At 43.4% G+C, this 22,145-nt stretch overlaps 1 protein-coding gene across 4 annotated transcripts in view; it reads left to right on the forward strand.

Annotated features, from left to right (window-relative positions):
• Positions 1 to 4,743: 4,743 nt before the first annotated feature.
• kpnb1 (karyopherin (importin) beta 1) overlaps positions 4,744 to 22,145 on the forward strand; it is a 44,813-nt gene continuing 27,411 nt past the window's right edge. Inside the window, exons 1-10 of one of the 4 annotated variants that reach the window (XM_077233755.1) lie at positions 4,744 to 4,994; positions 5,759 to 5,817; positions 6,295 to 6,477; positions 11,161 to 11,361; positions 16,227 to 16,379; positions 16,463 to 16,522; positions 16,678 to 16,767; positions 17,644 to 17,754; positions 17,838 to 17,939; positions 20,813 to 21,037. In XM_077233755.1, the coding sequence (XP_077089870.1) occupies positions 4,955 to 4,994; positions 5,759 to 5,817; positions 6,295 to 6,477; positions 11,161 to 11,361; positions 16,227 to 16,379; positions 16,463 to 16,522; positions 16,678 to 16,767; positions 17,644 to 17,754; positions 17,838 to 17,939; positions 20,813 to 21,037 (1,224 nt within the window). In that variant the 5' untranslated portion in view covers positions 4,744 to 4,954. The remainder of the gene's footprint in view (positions 4,995 to 5,758; positions 5,818 to 6,294; positions 6,478 to 11,160; positions 11,362 to 16,226; positions 16,380 to 16,462; positions 16,523 to 16,677; positions 16,768 to 17,643; positions 17,755 to 17,837; positions 17,940 to 20,812; positions 21,038 to 22,145) is intronic. The other 3 variants (XM_077233756.1, XM_077233757.1, XM_077233758.1) reach the window with 3 other exon arrangements.

Here is a 22,145-nt window from a genome sequence, read left to right on the forward strand (position 1 = left end):
CTTACTCATACTCTTCCTCCTCTTCCTCATACTCTTCCTCCTCTTACACATACTCTTCCTCTTACTCATACTCTTCCTCTTACACATACTGTTCCTCCTCTTACAAATACTCTTCCTCCTCTTCCTCATACTCTTCCTCCTCTTATACATACTCTTACTCATACTCTTCCTCTTACACATACTCTTCCTCCTCTTACTCATACTCTTCCTCCTCTTCCTCATCCTCTTCCTCCTCTTACACATACTCTTACTCATACTCTTCCTCTTACACATACTCTTACTCATACTCTTCCTCCTCTTCCTCATACTCTTCCTCCTCTTACACATACTCTTCCTCCTCTTACACATTCTCTTCCTCCTCTTACACATACTCTTACTCATACTCTTCCTCCTCTTCCTCATACTCTTCCTCCTCTTACACATACTCTTCCTCTTACACATACTCTTACTCATACTCTTCCTCCTCTTCCTCATACTCTTCCTCCTCTTACACATACTCTTCCTCTTACACATTCTCTTCCTCCTCTTACACATACTCTTCCTCCTCTTCCTAATACTCTTCCTCCTCTTACTCATACTCTTCCTCCTCTTACACATACTCTTACTCCTCTTCCTAATACTCTTCCTCCTCTTACACATACTCTTCCTCTTACACATTCTCTTCCTCCTCTTACACATACTCTTCCTCTTACACATACTCTTACTCCTCTTCCTAATACTCTTCCTCCTCTTACACATACTCTTCCTCTTCCTCATACTCTTCCTCCTCTTACACATACTCTTCCTCTTACACATACTCTTACTCATACTCTTACTCCTCTTCCTCATACTCTTCCTCCTCTTACACATACTCTTCCTCTTACACATTCTCTTCCTCCTCTTACACATACTCTTCCTCCTCTTCCTAATACTCTTCCTCCTCTTACACATACTCTTCCTCTTACACATTCTCTTCCTCCTCTTACACATACTCTTCCTCCTCTTCCTAATACTCTTCCTCCTCTTACTCATACTCTTCCTCCTCTTACACATACTCTTCCTCTTACACATACTCTTACTCATACTCTTCCTCCTCTTCCTCATACTCTTCCTCCTCTTACACATACTCTTCCTCTTACACATTCTCTTCCTCCTCTTACACATACTCTTCCTCCTCTTCCTAATACTCTTCCTCCTCTTACTCATACTCTTCCTCCTCTTACACATACTCTTCCTCCTCTTCCTAATACTCTTCCTCCTCTTACTCATACTCTTCCTCCTCTTCCTCATCCTCTTCCTCCTCTTACACATACTCTTACTCATACTCTTCCTCTTACACATACTCTTACTCATACTCTTCCTCCTCTTCCTCATACTCTTCCTCCTCTTACACATACTCTTCCTCCTCTTACACATTCTCTTCCTCCTCTTACACATACTCTTACTCATACTCTTCCTCCTCTTCCTCATACTCTTCCTCCTCTTACACATACTCTTCCTCTTACACATTCTCTTCCTCCTCTTACACATACTCTTCCTCCTCTTACACATACTCTTCCTCTTACACATACTCTTCCTCCTCTTACTCATACTCTTCCTCCTCTTACTCATACTCTTCCTCCTCTTCCTCATACTCTTCCTCCTCAAATTCAAACTCAAAAATTCCAATTCAAAAAACTTTATTATCCATCAACCAGTGATATAAATTTGTCTTTGGTTAAAAAGGCTCACATATACACAGTACAATCAGTGGTGTAGTGCATGAGATTGGATACGCAATGCCGACTGAAAAAGGAGTGGGTATATGCCGTATACCTGGGTATACCCACTCCTTTTTCAGTCAGCATTGCGTATATCCACTTCTAAATCCCCGTCTGATGTGCATAATTTAGTAGGCTAGCTAATCCAATCTCATGTGAAAAAAAAAACATTCAGGGCCATACCCACCATTGAGGTCCCCGAGGTCCGGACCTCAGTCATTTTTTGAGTGTATAAAATGAAAGTTGTGAAATAATTGCCTAATATTAACTCTAATTTGGTGCTGCAATGATTCGGCCATCGCGACGATAACTGACCTTCTCATCTGAGTTGCTTCAACACTCAAACACCCACTCGTCAATGTCAAAATGTTTGAGACCAATCAAAGCAAGCGGGATTTATGTTCGCAGAAGCGCAAACCGAGCGTGAATCCCAACGCGACGCTTCACGCTTCAGTTATTGTAAGTTACATAATATATATAAGTTTTAAATGACTGACAGAAATAATAAGTTTTGATCAAAGACATTGGGAACTATAAGCTCAATTTAACAACACAAGCACCTTATTAAATATATTGCCATTATTATTATAAATATTATGGAGAAATATATTTGTATAACGTTACCTCGAATGTGTTTGAATATCTCCCCAGTATCAGCACTGGGACTTTTCACTGTTTGTATCACTCCACTTGTCTGTGTTTGCGCAACTTGCATCATTAAGCCGGATGGTGGAAAAGAGTGACTGTCTTAATACAATACAATACAATACAATACAATTTTATTTGTAAAGCACATTTAAAACAACCGAGGTTCGCCAAAGTGCTGAACACTGACATATTTTCAGACAAATTTTAAACACATGACAAGAGCACAAGACACAGTTAAACACGTGACAATACAAAACAAAACAAAAAGCAGAAATTAACTCTCAGGACGGTTTAAAAGACAATGAATAAAAGTGAGTTTTAAGTCGTGATTTAAAAGTGTCAAGGCTGGGAGTAACCCTGACACCCATGGGCCGATCATCCCACTGCCTACGGGCCACGACTGAAAAAGCTCGATCACCCCTATTTTTAAGTCTTGTTCTAGGAACAGATAAGAGTAGATGGTCAGCAGACCTTAATGATCTCAGAAGAGCATGCATCATCAGTAGATCATCTATGTAAGCTGGGGCTTGCCCATGAAGAGATTTAAAAACAAATAATAAAATCTTAAACTGTATTCTAAAACAAACTGGTAGCCAATGAAGAGAGGCAAGAACAGGCATAATGTGCTCCCGTTTACGGGTTCCTGTAAGGAGTCGAGCGGCAGCATTCTCAACTATTTGCAATCTAGAGAGAGAGGCCTGGTTAACTCCTATATATATAAAGCATTACAATAGTCCAGACGGGTGGTGATAAAAGCATGTATAACCCTCTCCAAATCTTTAAAAGATAAAAATGACTTCAATTTGGTGAGTAGCCTAAGTTGAAAAAAAATGAGAGAGCATTTGAACCATTTATTAAATGGAATTTATTAAATTAATTTAGGAAAGAAAAAGTAGCTGAAACTGATCTTTGATGCTCATACCAATTGTTCATATGCCTCTAGACACAGAAGGATTACATTACTGTTTGTTTGAAATGTAACATCTATGGCCATTCTCGTTTCAAATAGCCTATGTGATTGTGTATTGTCAACAATAAGCATTAAGCATAAACATTCTGCATTTCCATTTTGTTGGTCATTCATTGCAACATTTAAACTGATTCTCACGTTTAAAAATATCTGATAAAATACATCATGCTACTGCCGACATGCTTTTAAAGCTAGGCTACTGTTGTCCATTCTTTTGGCCTTCAAAACACCTTGAAATGCACATGTCGAGATCAGGAAAATCTACATTTTCTCGAGCGGCGTGCCCCCGAAACCCCCTAGTAACAACATTTTTGGGACCTCTGTATTTATAAAACCCTGCATACGGCCCTAAGGAATAGTCACTCAAAATGAATAATTATTTAGTAAATAATTGAACGCCAGTATTAATTGCAAAAACTGCACCTCTTCTGTGGCTAATATTAATTTCATAATGACCCTTTCTCTGTGAAGTCAAGCAGCAAAAGTTTAGTGACAATGTGCAATACTGGCCCATTTTGGGGTGAACTAATATGCAATACTAGTCTTAGTAATACTAGTCACTGTTTATAACACAGAGCATTCATCCTTTGCTGGGACGCTTAAATATTGGGGGCATAAATTAAGAGTATACCCACTTCTCCAGGCACCACTACATCACTGCGTACAATCACACACACATCACAATATACAATTGTTACAAGGGAAAAAAGTAGGCCTGCCTTACACTATGCAATCAATAAAGGCTCAAGCCCAATATACTAATGAAACTTTTTAGTTTTATTTAAAATAGAAATAGCAGTAGGAATAAAAGAGTTCCTGTAAGCTTTCTTTTTGGCCTGATGGCAGTAACTGAAACGAGCTGTACAAAGGATGAGAGGGGTCGGTAACGACGGTGTCTGCTTTCCTCTTTACTGCACAATTATAGAGGTCTACTAGTTGAATCTGCGGGGCCCCAATAATTTTTGATGCCTGTTTGATTACTCTTACTCATACTCTTCCTCCTCTGCATCTCAGATTGTTTATTTCATCAGTCAGTGCACCTGTACACTTTTCATATTTCATACTCAACATATTTCATACAGTTGGTTTGATCACATCAATAGAAATAAGTGTGAACAATTTTGGCCTGTTGTGTGTAAACGCTGTCAACTATGTGTTTAGTGAGTGAGAATGTGTTTAGAATTCTTTTAAATAGAGTGCATGGGATTTGAAAAAGGTGTCTAACTGCCTGAACTTGTTTAAGGTTTTAAATAAAGAGTGATTTATGCAACAAATGGGTTTAGGCTATTGGAAATTTGGTTAATCATAATGAGGTTTAGCAATTGTGAAAAACTGTAAGACTGATGATGCAGTTTGTGACATGGACCATGCGAGCGTCATGATGCTGCGCCTGGGCGGAGACTGTGACGTCAGCGCGTGATATCGTTCGCAGGCGGGAGTTCCGCGCGGCCTTTTCCTCGCGACAGCGGCTGATGAAGAAGCGGATACCCGCGAGAACTGCTCGTCCTCGTTATTAGGCGTGGACGCGATTCTGACTTTACACGACCGATTCCTCGTTCCCGTCACTGCAGATCTCGTCGCGTTTGCGCGCGTCAGGATGGAGCTGATCACAATCCTCGAGAAAACCGTGTCTCCAGGTACATGAGCCTCGCCCGCACGCGTCTGATCCACACATGTGTGTGTTTCTCACGCGTGCGGTCTTAGATCGAAGGGTTTGTGTGTGTGTGTGTTAGCGGGCGGCTAACGTTAACGTTAATATAGCGAAGGCCTCTCAGCGCTGGTCCTGTTGTGTGAACGGCTGCTGAAACACTTACAGCGGCACTTTATTTCTAAAGACTGTCGTCGAGAACAGCAAACGCGCGCGTCAGCCGTCAAAGCCTGCGCGCGTCGGGTTTGAAAACGGAGTTTGCCGGCCTGTGCGGCGACCTGAGTCTCTCACGGGCGGAGAATGCGATTATCTGAGTAAATATAATAACCCAAAGCCCTTCCTCATATTCCCGCACATGTGCTGATGTTGTGAGATTTGTCGCTTGCGCAGGTTAGTCTTGATAAAGTTATTAGCATGTTAGCATGCTACTCAGGAAGTGGCTAGGTGCTAGCATGGCTAGTTCTCAGTCATTGCTATCTGCTTCAGAAAGTTTCTTAGTTCAAGCTCGGTTTTAGTGTCCGCCATTTCTCTCGCTCTTTAATTCAAGTAAATTGCAGTTATGCTAGCGAGTGGGTTTTTTGATGAGTGTGAGGCGGGAATGAAGCCGATCACAGCATGTGTGTGTGCAGTTTTGCCACAGCGATTGAGACGCGTGAGTTTGCGGGTGTTTGGCGGGAGAGGAAAGCTGTGATGCTTCATGCGTGTCATTCGTGATTGATCATGAGTTTCTTCTTGATTGTGGTTGATTTTCAGATCGAAATGAGCTGGAAGCGGCGCAGAAGTTTCTGGAGCAGGCGGCCATCGAGAACCTGGTGATGAAGCACTACACACACACTCTCTCTCTCACACACACACACACACACACACTGCTCTGATGTCTGTCACACTGACCTCTCACTCTTCACTCAGTTCCTGGATGTCTCTAAAATACAGGTTCTGGCAGTGATGCCACAGAAAAGTCATTTTTGGTTCCTAAAAGAGCCTTAATTTTAAGAGTGATGTCAGTGTCTTTTAGTAACTCCGGTAATCACGACACTAACCTCCCTGTCCTTTACAGTGCCGTCATGAGCTTGGCACTGAGACTCTGGCAGGTTTATGATCAGCTGAAGTAGAGCCATATTTGAATACAAGTCTAGCATCTTCTGTGCGTTTGCATGTTACGTGTGTGTGTGTGTCGAGGTGAAGGAGAGATCGCCCCAAGTCTCTCTTCACTGCTTGTTCTTTTCACTGCTTGTTCTTGCTCGTCTGACTCCAGTGTGAGGACTGGTCTAAACCCACGTCTGTTTCAGCCGACGTTCCTGGTGGAGCTGTCGAAGGTGCTGGCGAACCCCGGGAACACACAGGTGGCCCGAGTGGCGGCGGGTCTGCAGGTGAAGAACTCCCTGACCTCGAAGGACCCGGATGTGAAGACCCAGAACCAGCAGAGATGGCTGGCCATCGACTCCAGCGCGCGCAGGGAGATCAAGAACTACGTAAGGCCGCATTCCCTCAGTGACACCGGGACACTAGAGACCAGGGGTCCCGCACAGCTCAGGCTTCGTTTGAGTCATACATTTTAATCATAAATAGTTGAGTTCTGTAAACGCAGGTCTTGCTATTGAGCAAGTATTCATTGAATTGTGCAAAATGAACTGATTTGTGTTAATTGGACTTCTCAAGACCTTATGGCATTCCCTAAAAATAAACTTTGTACAGGATTCTATTTTTATTTATATATATACACACACATACATGTGCTGGTCATATAACTAGAATATCATCAAAAAGTTGATTTATTTCACATATTCCATTCAAAAAGTGAAACTTGTATATTATATAGACTCATTACATGCAAAGTGAGATATTTCAAGCCTTTATTTGTTATAATTTTGATGATTATGGCTTACAGTTTATGAAAAGCACAAAATCTAAATCTCAGAAAATTAGAATAGTACATGAAAATCACACAGTAATTACACAGTAATCCCATGGTCATTGAACCAGGTTTTGGTTATTTTGGCAGTGTGGGCAGGTGCAAATCCTGCCTGTTTTCTTAAAAAATTAAAATTAGCTAGAAACGCTTGTGCAAACCTCAAGCATAACAATTACAATGGGGCATAAAAAAGTTTACTTTCGGCTGGTTGTCAGTTGAGGTCATGGGTCGGTAGGGACTTTTTTTTTCCGTCCAGTGGCAGCAAGGGATGGGAATTATTTTTGTAATTTTTATTTACAGTAGCGATGGAAAAGCTACTCTATTTTTTCATAACATAGCCTACATGTACTCTACAACCTTGTGTGTCCCAGCATGTTACACACACACACAAGCTGATTTTAAAAGTGTGCGCGGGGGCAAACGGGACGTCAGACGTCTCGGGAGTTCAGTGTTGGAATTAAAGATCAGTTGTTTTAACCATTCATTAAAACGAATCGGTTCAAGTGAGTCATTAGTTTGCGAATTGGACGTGTCATTATCGGACGTGTGCGCGTTGTGTGATTATCCCGGCGGTTAGGACATCCCACAAGATTTGTGTCATCACAGAAAACATTTCATCACTGGATAGTTTTTTCGTTATTTTAAAGTGTGGTTTATATGTCAGATGAATGTGTGGAACGCTTTTCAGAGAAGATAAGGCAACGTATTTTAGCACAATTCCCAACCAGCGGTAATTCAGGAAAAAATAAATCTCTGAATGCTCCACATTAAACTTTAGTCTTCCGAACTTGCCATCGTGTCGATTTATTTTGATTAATATGTGCGAGGGAGAGAGGCTCTATATCTCTATCTCTCTCTCTATATCTCTCTCTCTCTATATATCTCTCTCTATATATCTCTCTCTATATATCTCTCTCTCTATATATCTCTCTCTATATATCTCTCTCTCTATATCTCTCTCTCTCTATATATCTCTCTCTATATATCTCTCTCTATATATCTCTCTCTCTCTCTATATCTCTCTATATCTCTCTCTCTCTATATCTCTCTCTCTCTATATATCTCTCTCTATATATCTCTCTCTCTCTCTATATCTCTCTATATCTCTCTCTCTCTATATCTCTCTCTCTCTATATATCTCTCTCTATATATCTCTCTCTATATATCTCTCTCTCTCTCTATATATCTCTATATCTCTCTATATCTCTCTCTCTCTATATCTCTATCTCTCTCTATATCTCTATCTCTCTCTATATCTCTCTCTCTCTATATCTCTCTCTCTCTATATCTCTCTCTCTCTATATCTCTCTCTCTATATCTCTCTCTCTCTATATCTCTCTCTCTCTCTATATCTCTCTCTATATCTCTCTCTCTCTCTATATCTCTCTCTCTATATCTCTCTCTCTATATCTCTCTCTCTCTATATCTCTCTCTATATCTCTATCTCTCTCTATATCTCTATCTCTCTCTATATCTCTCTCTCTCTATATCTCTCTCTCTCTATATCTCTCTCTCTCTATATCTCTCTCTCTCTATATCTCTCTCTCTCTATATCTCTCTCTCTCTATATCTCTCTCTCTCTATATATCTCTCTCTATATATCTCTCTCTATATATCTCTCTCTCTCTATATATATCTCTATATCTCTCTATATCTCTCTCTCTCTATATCTCTATCTCTCTCTATATCTCTATCTCTCTCTATATCTCTCTCTCTCTATATCTCTCTCTCTATATCTCTCTCTCTCTATATCTCTCTCTCTCTATATCTCTCTCTCTCTATATCTCTCTCTCTCTATATCTCTCTCTCTCTCTATATCTCTCTCTATATCTCTCTCTATCTCTCTCTCTCTCTCTATATCTCTCTCTCTATATCTCTCTCTCTATATCTCTCTCTCTATATCTCTCTCTCTCTATATCTCTCTCTATATCTCTATCTCTCTCTATATCTCTATCTCTCTCTATATCTCTCTCTCTCTATATCTCTCTCTCTCTATATCTCTCTCTCTCTATATCTCTCTCTCTCTATATCTCTCTCTCTCTATATCTCTCTCTCTCTATATCTATATCTCTCTCTCTATATCTCTCTCTCTCTATATCTCTCTCTCTCTCTATATCTCTCTCTCTCTCTATATCTCTCTCTCTCTCTATATCTCTCTCTCTCTATATCTCTATATCTCTCTCTCTCTCTCTATATCTCTCTCTCTCTCTATATCTCTCTCTCTCTCTATATCTCTCTCTATATCTCTCTCTCTCTATATATCTCTCTCTCTATATCTCTCTCTCTCTATATCTCTCTCTATATCTCTCTCTCTCTCTATATCTCTCTCTCTCTATATCTCTCTCTCTCTATATCTCTCTCTCTATATCTCTCTCTCTCTCTCTCTCTCTCTATATCTCTCTCTCTATATCTCTATATCTCTCTCTCTCTATATCTCTCTCTATATCTCTCTCTCTCTATCTCTCTCTCTCTATATATCTCTCTCTCTCTCTCTCTCTCTCTCTATATCTCTATATCTCTCTCTCTCTATATCTCTATATCTCTCTCTCTCTATATCTCTCTATCTCTGCTCGTTCACTCGGCCTGTCACGAGCGCAGCGGTGCATCTACATGACAACAACGATGTGTGAACGCCCGTGGCTGCCTCGTTTGTTAGCATTGCTGGAGGACAACAGGCTATACAAATACGGTGCTGTACAAAAACATAAATTATAGTTCGCCTCAAAGTTTTTTATTTGTGCATTTATTTAATTTGTATTATTTCTTCCCCAATCTCATAAAATAAATTTGGGTCGTACATAAATTGACAGGGTCGGTCGGAAACCGGAACCAAACAAATTTTTTTCTTATGCCTGGCGGACTACATCGTGTTTCTGCAAATGTTTCTCCTGGCTTTGCGGTCAGAAAAGATGTTTAGAGCACATCTAAACCCGCCCCAGCCCCCGCCGTGAGCATGACGTGGTAAAAGAACGGTTCTCTGGTTCTAGTCCAGCAAAGAGTTGGTGCCGCTTTGGAACCAGTTTTCCTGGCCGAGAACCGGTTCTTTGGCTGTCGAAACACAAAGAACTGGTTCGCAAGTAGACACCGGCTCCGAACCGGCTCTCAAAATGCTTTGGTGGGAAAGGGGTATGAGTAATCAAGGCCAGTGTCACCAGTATGGAAACTACTACTTTTAATTGTTGCTTTTATCCTCAAATTATAACTAAAGATTACATTAAGGTCATAAGTTTTACATATTTACTGTCTTAACCATTTATTAATGGTTATGGAATGTCCAATTTTAATATTTTTTTAATTCATTCAATCCATGATCAAATGTCACTTCGTGCAGCTTTATTTAGTGTGAAACTCTTCTCTCCGTTTTTAAAACTTATTTTACACTTTAACTCTTTCCCTACCAGCGTTTTTGAAAAGTTGCCAGCCACCGCCAGCATTTGATCATCTTCACGAAAGTTTCATGTCCCGCAGAATATTTTGTTGTATGAATATCAAAAGAAAGAACAGTGCCTCTGCTTTTAAACACAACTTTTTTATTCAGCTTCATTCTTTTTTAATCAACATTTTAATGCATGTAAGTTTCATAAGAAAGCAACATTTTGAGTAAAAGGTTTGAAAAATTGCAGAGTAAATCTAATTGGTCAGACTAGATCCAGATCAGATTCAGAACGATGATCAAACACAATCTAGTCCATCAACTCTCAAAGCTTCAGTAGTTTCCTCTTCATGGTTCTACATTTCATTCTGTAACATTAGGCAGGTTTGATTTATATGCTGTTTAATATTGATTGCATTATTTTACACACACATTGCCAACATATGCAATCGCTTGTTTCTGCTTCTCCTGTGTTTTGATCAGGAGATTCTGTTCTTTCAGAAGACGCCTCATAGCGCCCCCTACCGTATAACAGTGGAAACACGGAAAACATGAAAATTCCATCATGGGTGGGGAAAGAGTTAATTGTAAAGATAAATATGTAGAATTATTAATTATCATTATTAGAGGATCGTGCCTCTCGGTACAACATCAGTATCACAAGCGTCTCTACTTTTATGCGTTAACCCTTCACCGCAGCACTCGCATCAGGCTTTAAGACAAGGCTTTAGAATACCTTTGGATGTTGTTTGTCTGGTTTCCAGTAGGGCTGTCCATTGTTGGGTCAACGGGCAATCGATCCGGCATTCACCGGCTTTGATTTCTAACTGTTTTGTGGAGTGCTCAGCATGTTGGTCTTGTGTGTCGTAGGTTCTGCAGACTCTGGGAACGGAGACGTATCGGCCCAGCTCCGCGTCCCAGTGTGTGGCTGGCATCGCGTGCGCAGAGATCCCAGTGAACCAGTGGCCCGAGCTCATCCCTCAGCTGGTGGCCAATGTGACGGACCCCAGCAGCACTGAGCACATGAAGGAGTCCACGCTCGAGGCCATCGGATACATCTGCCAGGACATCGTGAGTCTTCAGATATAATCATAATCATAACTCTGCCAGGACATCGTGAGTCTTCAGATATAATCATAATCATAACTCTGCCAGGACATCGTGAGTCCTCAGACATAACCATAATCATAACTCTGCCAGGACATTGTGAGTCCTCAGACATAACCATAATCATAACTCTGCCAGGACATCGTGAGTCCTCAGACATAACCATAATCATAACTCTGCCAGGACATTGTGAGTCCTCAGACATAACCATAATCATAACTCTGCCAGGACATCGTGAGTCCTCAGACATAACCATAATCATAACTCTGCCAGGACATTGTGAGTCCTCAGACATAACCATAATCATAACTCTGCCAGGACATCGTGAGTCCTCAGACATAACCATAATCATAACTCTGCCAGGACATTGTGAGTACTCAGACATAACCATAATCATAACTCTGCCAGGACATCGTGAGTACTCAGACATAACCATAATCATAACTCTGCCAGGACATTGCGAGTCCTCAGACATAACCATAATCATAACTCTGCCAGGACATCGCGAGTCTTCAGACATAACCATAATCATAACTCTGCCAGGACATCGTGAGTCCTCAGACATAACCATAATCATAACTCTGCCAGGACATCGTGAGTACTCAGACATAACCATAATCATAACTCTGCCAGGACATCGTGAGTCCTCAGACATAACCATAATCATAACTCTGCCAGGACATCGTGAGTACTCAGACATAACCATAATCATAACTCTGCCAGGACATCGTGAGTCCTCAGACATAACCATAATCATAACTCTGCCAGGACATCGTGAGTCCTCAGACATAACCATAATCATAACTCTGCCAGGACATTGTGAGTCCTCAGACATAACCATAATCATAACTCTGCCAGGACATCGTGAGTCCTCAGACATAACCATAATCATAACTCTGCCAGGACATCGTGAGTCCTCAGACATAACCATAATCATAACTCTGCCAGGACATTGCGAGTCCTCAGACATAACCATAATCATAACTCTGCCAGGACATCGCGAGTCCTCAGACATAACCATAATCATAACTCTGCCAGGACATCGTGAGTCCTCAGACATAACCATAATCATAACTCTGCCAGGACATCGTGAGTACTCAGACATAACCATAATCATAACTCTGCCAGGACATCGTGAGTACTCAGACATAACCATAATCATAACTCTGCCAGGACATCGTGAGTACTCAGACATAACCATAATCATAACTCTGCCAGGACATTGTGAGTACTCAGACATAACCATAATCATAACTCTGCCAGGACATCGTGAGTACTCAGACATAACCATAATCATAACTCTGCCAGGACATTGTGAGTACTCAGACATAACCATAATTATAACTCTGCCAGGACATCGTGAGTACTCAGACATAACCATAATCATAACTCTGCCAGGACATTGTGAGTACTCAGACATAACCATAATCATAACTCTGCCAGGACATCGTGAGTACTCAGACATAACCATAATCATAACTCTGCCAGGACATTGTGAGTACTCAGACATAACCATAATCATAACTCTGCCAGGACATCGTGAGTACTCAGACATAACCATAATCATAACTCTGCCAGGACATCGTGAGTCCTCAGACATAACCATAATCATAACTCTGCCAGGACATCGTGAGTCCTCAGACATAACCATAATCATAACTCTGCCAGGACATCGTGAGTCCTCAGACATAACCATAATCATAACTCTGCCAGGACATCGTGAGTCCTCAGACATAACCATAATCATAACTCTGCCAGGACATTGTGAGTCCTCAGACATAACCATAATCATAACTCTGCCAGGACATCGTGAGTCCTCAGACATAACCATAATCATAACTCTGCCAGGACATCGTGAGTCCTCAGACATAACCATAATCATAACTCTGCCAGGACATTGCGAGTCCTCAGACATAACCATAATCATAACTCTGCCAGGACATCGCGAGTCCTCAGACATAACCATAATCATAACTCTGCCAGGACATCGTGAGTCCTCAGACATAACCATAATCATAACTCTGCCAGGACATCGTGAGTACTCAGACATAACCATAATCATAACTCTGCCAGGACATCGTGAGTACTCAGACATAACCATAATCATAACTCTGCCAGGACATCGTGAGTACTCAGACATAACCATAATCATAACTCTGCCAGGACATTGTGAGTACTCAGACATAACCATAATCATAACTCTGCCAGGACATCGTGAGTACTCAGACATAACCATAATCATAACTCTGCCAGGACATTGTGAGTACTCAGACATAACCATAATTATAACTCTGCCAGGACATCGTGAGTACTCAGACATAACCATAATCATAACTCTGCCAGGACATTGTGAGTACTCAGACATAACCATAATCATAACTCTGCCAGGACATCGTGAGTACTCAGACATAACCATAATCATAACTCTGCCAGGACATTGTGAGTACTCAGACATAACCATAATCATAACTCTGCCAGGACATCGTGAGTACTCAGACATAACCATAATCATAACTCTGCCAGGACATCGTGAGTCCTCAGACATAACCATAATCATAACTCTGCCAGGACATCGTGAGTCCTCAGACATAACCATAATCATAACTCTGCCAGGACATCGTGAGTCCTCAGACATAACCATAATCATAACTCTGCCAGGACATCGTGAGTCCTCAGACATAACCATAATCATAACTCTGTCAGGACATCGTGAGTCCTCAGACATAACCATAATCATAACTCTGCCAGGACATCGTGAGTCCTCAGACATAACCATAATCATAACTCTGCCAGGACATCGTGAGTCCTCAGACATAACCATAATCATAACTCTGCCAGGACATCGTGAGTCCTCAGACATAACCATAATCATAACTCTGCCAGGACATCGTGAGTCCTCAGACATAACCATAATCATAACTCTGCCAGGACATCGTGAGTCCTCAGACATAACCATAATCATAACTCTGCCAGGACATCGTGAGTCCTCAGACATAACCATAATCATAACTCTGCCAGGACATCGTGAGTCCTCAGACATAACCATAATCATAACTCTGCCAGGACATCGTGAGTCCTCAGACATAACCATAATCATAACTCTGCCAGGACATCGTGAGTCCTCAGACATAACCATAATCATAACTCTGCCAGGACATCGTGAGTCCTCAGACATAACCATAACCATAATCATAACTCTGCCAGGACATCGTGAGTCCTCAGACATAACCATAATCATAACTCTGCCAGGACATCGTGAGTACTCAGACATAACCATAATCATAACTCTGCCAGGACATCGTGAGTCCTCAGACATAACCATAATCATAACTCTGCCAGGACATCGTGAGTCCTCAGACATAACCATAATCATAACTCTGCCAGGACATCGTGAGTCCTCAGACATAACCATAATCATAACTCTGCCAGGACATCGTGAGTCCTCAGACATAACCATAATCATAACTCTGCCAGGACATCGTGAGTCTTCAGACATAACCATAATCATAACTCTGCCAGGACATTGTGAGTCTTCAGACATAACCATAATCATAACTCTGCCAGGACACTGTGAGTCTTCAGACATAACCATAATCATAACTCTGCCAGGACATCGTGAGTCCTCAGACATAACCATAATCATAACTCTGCCAGGACATCGTGAGTCCTCAGACATAACCATAATCATAACTCTGCCAGGACATCGTGAGTACTCAGACATAACCATAATCATAACTCTGCCAGGACATCGTGAGTCCTCAGACATAACCATAATCATAACTCTGCCAGGACATCGTGAGTCCTCAGACATAACCATAATCATAACTCTGCCAGGACATCGTGAGTCCTCAGACATAACCATAATCATAACTCTGCCAGGACATCGTGAGTCCTCAGACATAACCATAATCATAACTCTGCCAGGACATCGTGAGTCCTCAAGACATAACCATAATCATAACTCTGCCAGGACATCGTGAGTACTCAGACATAACCATAATCATAACTCTGCCAGGACATCGTGAGTCCTCAGACATAACCATAATCATAACTCTGCCAGGACATCGTGAGTCCTCAGACATAACCATAATCATAACTCTGCCAGGACATCGTGAGTCCTCAGACATAACCATAATCATAACTCTGCCAGGACATCGTGAGTCCTCAGACATAACCATAATCATAACTCTGCCAGGACATTGTGAGTCTTCAGACATAGCCATAATCATAACTCTGCCAGGACATTGTGAGTCTTCAGACATAACCATAATCATAACTCTGCCAGGACACTGTGAGTCTTCAGACATAACCATAATCATAACTCTGCCAGGACATTGTGAGTCCTCAGACATAACCATAATCATAACTCTGCCAGGACACTGTGAGTCCTCAGACATAACCATAATCATAACTCTGCCAGGACACTGTGAGTCTTCAGACATAACCATAATCATAACTCTGCCAGGACATCGTGAGTCCTCAGACATAACCATAATCATAACTCTGCCAGGACATTGTGAGTCCTCAGACATAACCATAATCATAACTCTGCCAGGACATCGTGAGTCCTCAGACATAACCATAATCATAACTCTGCCAGGACATTGTGAGTCCTCAGACATAACCATAATCATAACTCTGCCAGGACATCGTGAGTCCTCAGACATAACCATAATCATAACTCTGCCAGGACATCGTGAGTCCTCAGACATAACCATAATCATAACTCTGCCAGGACATCTTGAGTCTTCAGCCATAACCATAATCATAACTCTGTTACTGGGCTGTTTCATGATGCCCATTGAATTTAACCTGGCAAACCCTTTCAGGACCCAGAGCACCTTCAGGACAACGCCAACCAGATCCTGACCGCCATCATCCAGGGCATGAGGAAGGAGGAGCCCAGCAACAACGTCAAGCTGGCCGCCACTAATGCACTGCTCAACTCACTGGAGTTCACAAAAGCCAACTTTGATAAGGAGGTATTGCCAGTTGGGATGCTTTTAGACATGCTTCATCAGTGAAGAGCTTTCATCACCACATCTCTTGCTTTCTCTTTCTCTAGACTGAGAGACACTTCATCATGCAAGTCGTTTGTGAAGCCACACAGTGTCCGGACACCAGGGTGCGTTCCTCTCGTTTAACATACAGAACGTGTCAATCTAACTTTGATGATCTCCTCTACAGACATTGAGATTGAAAATTTAGTGTTCATGAGTATGTTTAATGATATAAGATGCTTTGGAAGCAGTTCATGTGTCTAATTCTGTGTTTCTGTAGGTGAGAGTGGCTGCGTTACAGAACCTGGTGAAGATCATGTCCTTGTATTATCAGTACATGGAGACGTACATGGGCCCTGCATTGTTTGCTGTAAGTTTGCAGATGAGGATGTTGAATAATACTTATATTCATGCCTTGATACCTTGTAGAATGACAAACAATGTTCATAATTGTCAGAGGTCACGTACAAGCTTCAAAGATTCATTTGTGACTGACAACCTGTGTGAGAAATGTGAGAATGAAAGATGAATCAGTCCCAAAATTGTGATGCATCGACATGGAATACTCATGTTTGGCCAGTTAATTATTTGAACGAACCCACAGTTGACCGTGGCATTGTGTCTGTTAATTAGAGATGCACCAATTGTAATTTTTTCTTTTTTTTGGACTATTCTTTTTTCTTTTCTATTTTGTGAGTGACCTGCAAATACAGTTTCTGATCTGTTCTTTCTAAGAACTATAATTTACAGCAACTTTTCTTCAGTGCAAAATTTTAAAACTTTTAAAAGGTCAATAAAATAAGAACAAACGAATTGCAAACAACAGCACAAATAAATGCAATAGAATAAAGAGAGATATGAAATAAACACTGCTTTGGTGTGTGCGTTTGGTGTGAGCCTCCCAGAATGCTTTAGATGTCTCGCTAATTAAAGTACCTGGTTCAACTCATCTTGTTAGTGTGTCGAACAGGAAGACATCTAAAGCGCTGCTATTGAGACCGATTTGTGTCTGTGTGCACATGACTGTTTCTTGCTCCACACATGGAAAAGAGGCACATCAGACCAGAAAAACAGCACAAAAACATGTAACCTTTGTAGGGAACGTTTTATTTTAAAAACATGACAACATAAATTGAATGTAGATTCAAAATATTAAGAAGATTGTTAAACAAAAATGACAGCAGAACTCAAAACTACAGGCTTTGTGGTGCAGTGATGTCAGTGTCTCACCAGCTTCTGTGTTCAGATCACAATAGAGGCCATGAAGAGCGACATCGATGAAGTGGCCTTACAGGGGATTGAGTTTTGGTCCAACGTCTGCGACGAGGAAATGGATCTGGCCATTGAAGCCACTGAGGTGATGCTGGCATTACATCTGCAATCTGCTAGTCAAACAAATGCTTTACAGCTGTTGATGTGTGTGTTAACGTTTGTCCTCAGGCCTCTGAACAGGGTCGTCCTCCAGAGCACACAAGCAAGTTTTATGCTAAAGGAGCTCTGCAGTACCTGGTGCCCATCCTCACACAGACGCTCACCAAACAGGTAAAGCTGGTCGTGGCCGGGGGTTCCCAGGTGGAAGCTGTGTAAGCAATGACTTCCTTGATTATCTCTGGCAGACAGTGGCACACACACTCCGAGCAATACGCGGAGTCTCATTCACTAACTAGTTTGCCTTTAGTTATTCCATTTAACAGTATGACCATGACTATAACAGTACCCTATCAGTTATTTGAGTAACAAATTAAATAAAAATCACATCACGTTAGTGAGATATGCACAGCCAGCGGATGGAGTAGAAATTGGCCTTTTCTCTAAATCTCATGAACTGGAGTGCTTTTTTGCTGCTTTTATGCATTTATTCATGAACTGACTTTCTGTAACTTGTATATACAGTTCCTGTTTAGTAGTTTGGCCTTTATGTATGCTGCACAATAAACCGAAGCTAGGTCAACTGATGTTTCGTGTAGTAGTTCTTAGACTTGTAGTCAAGACCGCCTAAACCGAGAACAAGACACTATTGAGACCAGAGAGTGAGTATTGAGACCAGAGAGTGAGTATTGAGACCAGAGAGTGAGTATTGAGACCAGAGAGTGAGTATTGAGACCAGAGAGTGAGTGCTGAGACCAGAGAGTGAGTACATTGAGACCAGAGAGTGAGTGCATTGAGACCAGAGAGGGAGTGCATTGAGACCAGAGAGGGAGTGCATTGAGACCAGAGAGGGAGTGCATTGAGACCAGAGAGGGAGTGCATTGAGACCAGAGAAGGGAGTGCATTGAGACCAGAGAGGGAGTGCATTGAGACCAGAGAGGGAGTGCATTGAGACCAGAGAGGGAGTGCATTGAGACCAGAGAGGGAGTGCATTGAGACCAGAGAGGGAGTGCATTGAGACCAGAGAGGGAGTGCATTGAGACCAGAGAGGGAGTGCATTGAGACCAGAGAGGGAGTGCATTGAGACCAGAGAGGGAGTGCATTGAGACCAGAGAGGGAGTGCATTGAGACCAGAGAGAGAGTGCATTGAGACCAGAGAGTGAGTGCATTGAGACCAGAGAGTGAGTGCATTGAGACCAAAGAGAGAGTGCATTGAGACCAGAGAGTGAGTATTGAGACCAGAGAGTGAGTATTGAGACCAGAGAGTGAGTATTGAGACCAGAGAGGGAGTGCATTGAGACCAGAGAGGGAGTGCATTGAGACCAGAGAGGGAGTGCATTGAGACCAGAGAGGGAGTGCATTGAGACCAGAGAGGGAGTGCATTGAGACCAGAGAGGGAGTGCATTGAGACCAGAGAGGGAGTGCATTGAGACCAGAGAGTGAGTGCATTGAGACCAGAGAGAGAGTGCATTGAGACCAGAGAGAGAGTGCATTGAGACCAGAGAGGGAGTGCATTGAGACCAGAGAGGGAGTGCATTGAGACCAGAGAGGGAGTGCATTGAGACCAGAGAGGGAGTGCATTGAGACCAAAGAGAGAGTGCATTGAGACCAGAGAGGGAGTATTGAGACCAGAGAGTGAGTATTGAGACCAGAGAGTGAGTATTGAGACCAGAGAGTGAGTATTGAGACCAGAGAGTGAGTATTGAGACCAGAGAGTGAGTATTGAGACCAGAGAGTGAGTATTGAGACCAGAGAGGGAGTGCATTGAGACCAGAGAGGGAGTGCATTGAGACCAGAGAGTGAGTATTGAGACCAGAGAGGGAGTGCATTGAGACCAGAGAGGGAGTGCATTGAGACCAGAGAGGGAGTGCATTGAGACCAGAGAGGGAGTGCATTGAGACCAGAGAGGGAGTGCATTGAGACCAGAGAGGGAGTGCATTGAGACCAGAGAGGGAGTGCATTGAGACCAGAGAGGGAGTGCATTGAGACCAGAGAGGGAGTGCATTGAGACCAGAGAGGGAGTGCATTGAGACCAGAGAGGGAGTGCATTGAGACCAGAGAGAGAGTGCATTGAGACCAGAGAGAGAGTGCATTGAGACCAGAGAGAGAGTGCATTGAGACCAGAGAGAGAGTGCATTGAGACCAGAGAGAGAGTGCATTGAGACCAGAGAGAGAGTGCATTGAGACCAGAGAGAGAGTGCATTGAGACCAGAGAGAGAGTGCATTGAGACCAGAGAGAGAGTGCATTGAGACCAGAGAGTGAGTATATTGAGACCAGAGAGAGAGTGCATTGAGACCAGAGAGGGAGTGCATTGAGACCAGAGAGGGAGTGCATTGAGACCAGAGAGAGAGTGCATTGAGACCAGAGAGGGAGTGCATTGAGACCAGAGAGAGAGTGCATTGAGACCAGAGAGAGAGTGCATTGAGACCAGAGAGAGAGTGCATTGAGACCAGAGAGAGAGTGCATTGAGACCAGAGAGGGAGTGCATTGAGACCAGAGAGGGAGTGCATTGAGACCAGAGAGAGAGTGCATTGAGACCAGAGAGAGAGTGCATTGAGACCAGAGAGAGAGTGCATTGAGTGTACTTCATTTCCCCGTTTCCCTCCACCTTTACTAGTATACTCCTTTGGCTGTGAGTGCGGACAGACTCGTTCAGCGCATGCGCATTATCTAGTGGACTTTGTCTCCAGAAAATTAGGTTGCACACGTGTGCTTACGACCGAAGTATACTTTGGGCTTTAAGCAGTGTCATGTGCTGTATCTTTACGTTCAGTGAACGTCTGTAAAGCTGATTTGTCTGTATTCAGCCTCCAGGACCAGAACTATTAGCTTTATTAAATTATAAGTATCACTTATATTACTCGTATATCATGTAATGGAGCAGCTCATATACAGAAGACCAGCTCTGTCCTCGTATGTCTAATGGGGAGCTTCCAGTCATATGCATCGAGTAACTGCTTTGAAATAAAAATGAAAGTGTTTGCTGCTATGTAGTGTTTGAGTTAATTCTATGGGAATGTTACTGAGGAGTCTGTGCTGTTTGCAGGATGAGAATGATGACGATGACGACTGGAACCCATGTAAGGCCGCTGGCGTGTGTCTGATGCTTTTAGCCACGTGTTGTGAGGACGATGTGGTGCCACACGTGTTGCCCTTCATCAAAGAGCACATCAAACACCCCGACTGGCGCTACCGGGACGCCTCGGTCATGGCCTTCGGGTCCATTCTGGAGGGTCCCGAACTCAACCAGCTCAAACCACTCGTCATCCAGGTAAGGGTTTACACTCTGTGTGTGTGACGTGACGCTCTCGGTGTGTGTGACGTGACGCTCTCGGTGTGTGTGACGTGACGCTCTCGGTGTGTGTGACGTGACGTGACGCTCTCGGTGTGTGTGACGTGACGCTCTCGGTGTGTGTGACGTGACGCTCTCGGTGTGTGTGACGTGACGCTCTCGGTGTGTGTGACGTGACGCTCTCGGTGTGTGTGACGTGACGCTCTCGGTGTGTGTGACGTGACGCTCTCGGTGTGTGTGACGTGACGCTCTCGGTGTGTGTGACGTGACGCTCTAGGTGTGTGTGACGTGACGTTCTCGGTGTGTGTGACGTGACGCTCTCGGTGTGTCTGCGTGACGCTCTCGGTGTGCGCGACGCTCTCGGTGTGCGTGTGTGTGCGCGACGCTCTCGGTGTGCGTGTGTGTGCGCGACGCTCTCGGTGTGCGTGTGTGTGCGAGACGCTCTCGGTGTGCGCGAGACGCTCTCGGTGTGCGTGTGTGCGAGACGCTCTCGGTGTGTGAGACGCTCTCGGTGTGTGTGTGTGCGAGACGCTCTCGGTGTGCGCGTGTGCGAGACGCTCTCGGTGTGTGAGACGCTCTCGGTGTGTGTGTGTGTGAGACGCTCTCGGTGTGTGTGTGTGCGAGACGCTCTCGGTGTGCGCCTGTGCGAGACGCTCAGTGTGCGCGTGTGCGAGACGCTCTCGGTGTGTGAGACGCTCTCGGTGTGTGTGTGTGCGAGACGCTCTCGGTGTGTGCGTGTGCGAGACGCTCTCGGTGTGTGTGTGTGTGCGAGACGCTCTCTGTGTGTGTGTGTGCGAGATGCTCTCGGTGTGCGCGTGTGCGAGACGCTCTCGGTGTGTGTGTGTGTGCGAGACGCTCGGTGTGCGTGTGTGCGAGACGCTCTCGGTGTGTGAGACGCTCTCGGTGTGTGTGTGTGCGAGACGCTCTCGGTGCGTGTGCGAGACGCTCTCGGTGTGTGTGCGTGTGCGAGACGCTCTCGGTGTGTGTGCGTGTGCGAGACGCTCTCGGTGTGCGTGTGTGCGAGACGCTCTCGGTGTGCGTGTGTGCGAGACGCTCTCGGTGTGTGTGTGTGCGAGACGCTCTCGTT

This window comes from Siphateles boraxobius, unplaced genomic scaffold (genome assembly GCF_051911475.1).
Source record: "Siphateles boraxobius isolate OS27281-9 unplaced genomic scaffold, OSU_SipBor_1 187, whole genome shotgun sequence".
Classification (NCBI taxonomy): Eukaryota; Metazoa; Chordata; class Actinopteri; order Cypriniformes; family Leuciscidae; genus Siphateles; species Siphateles boraxobius.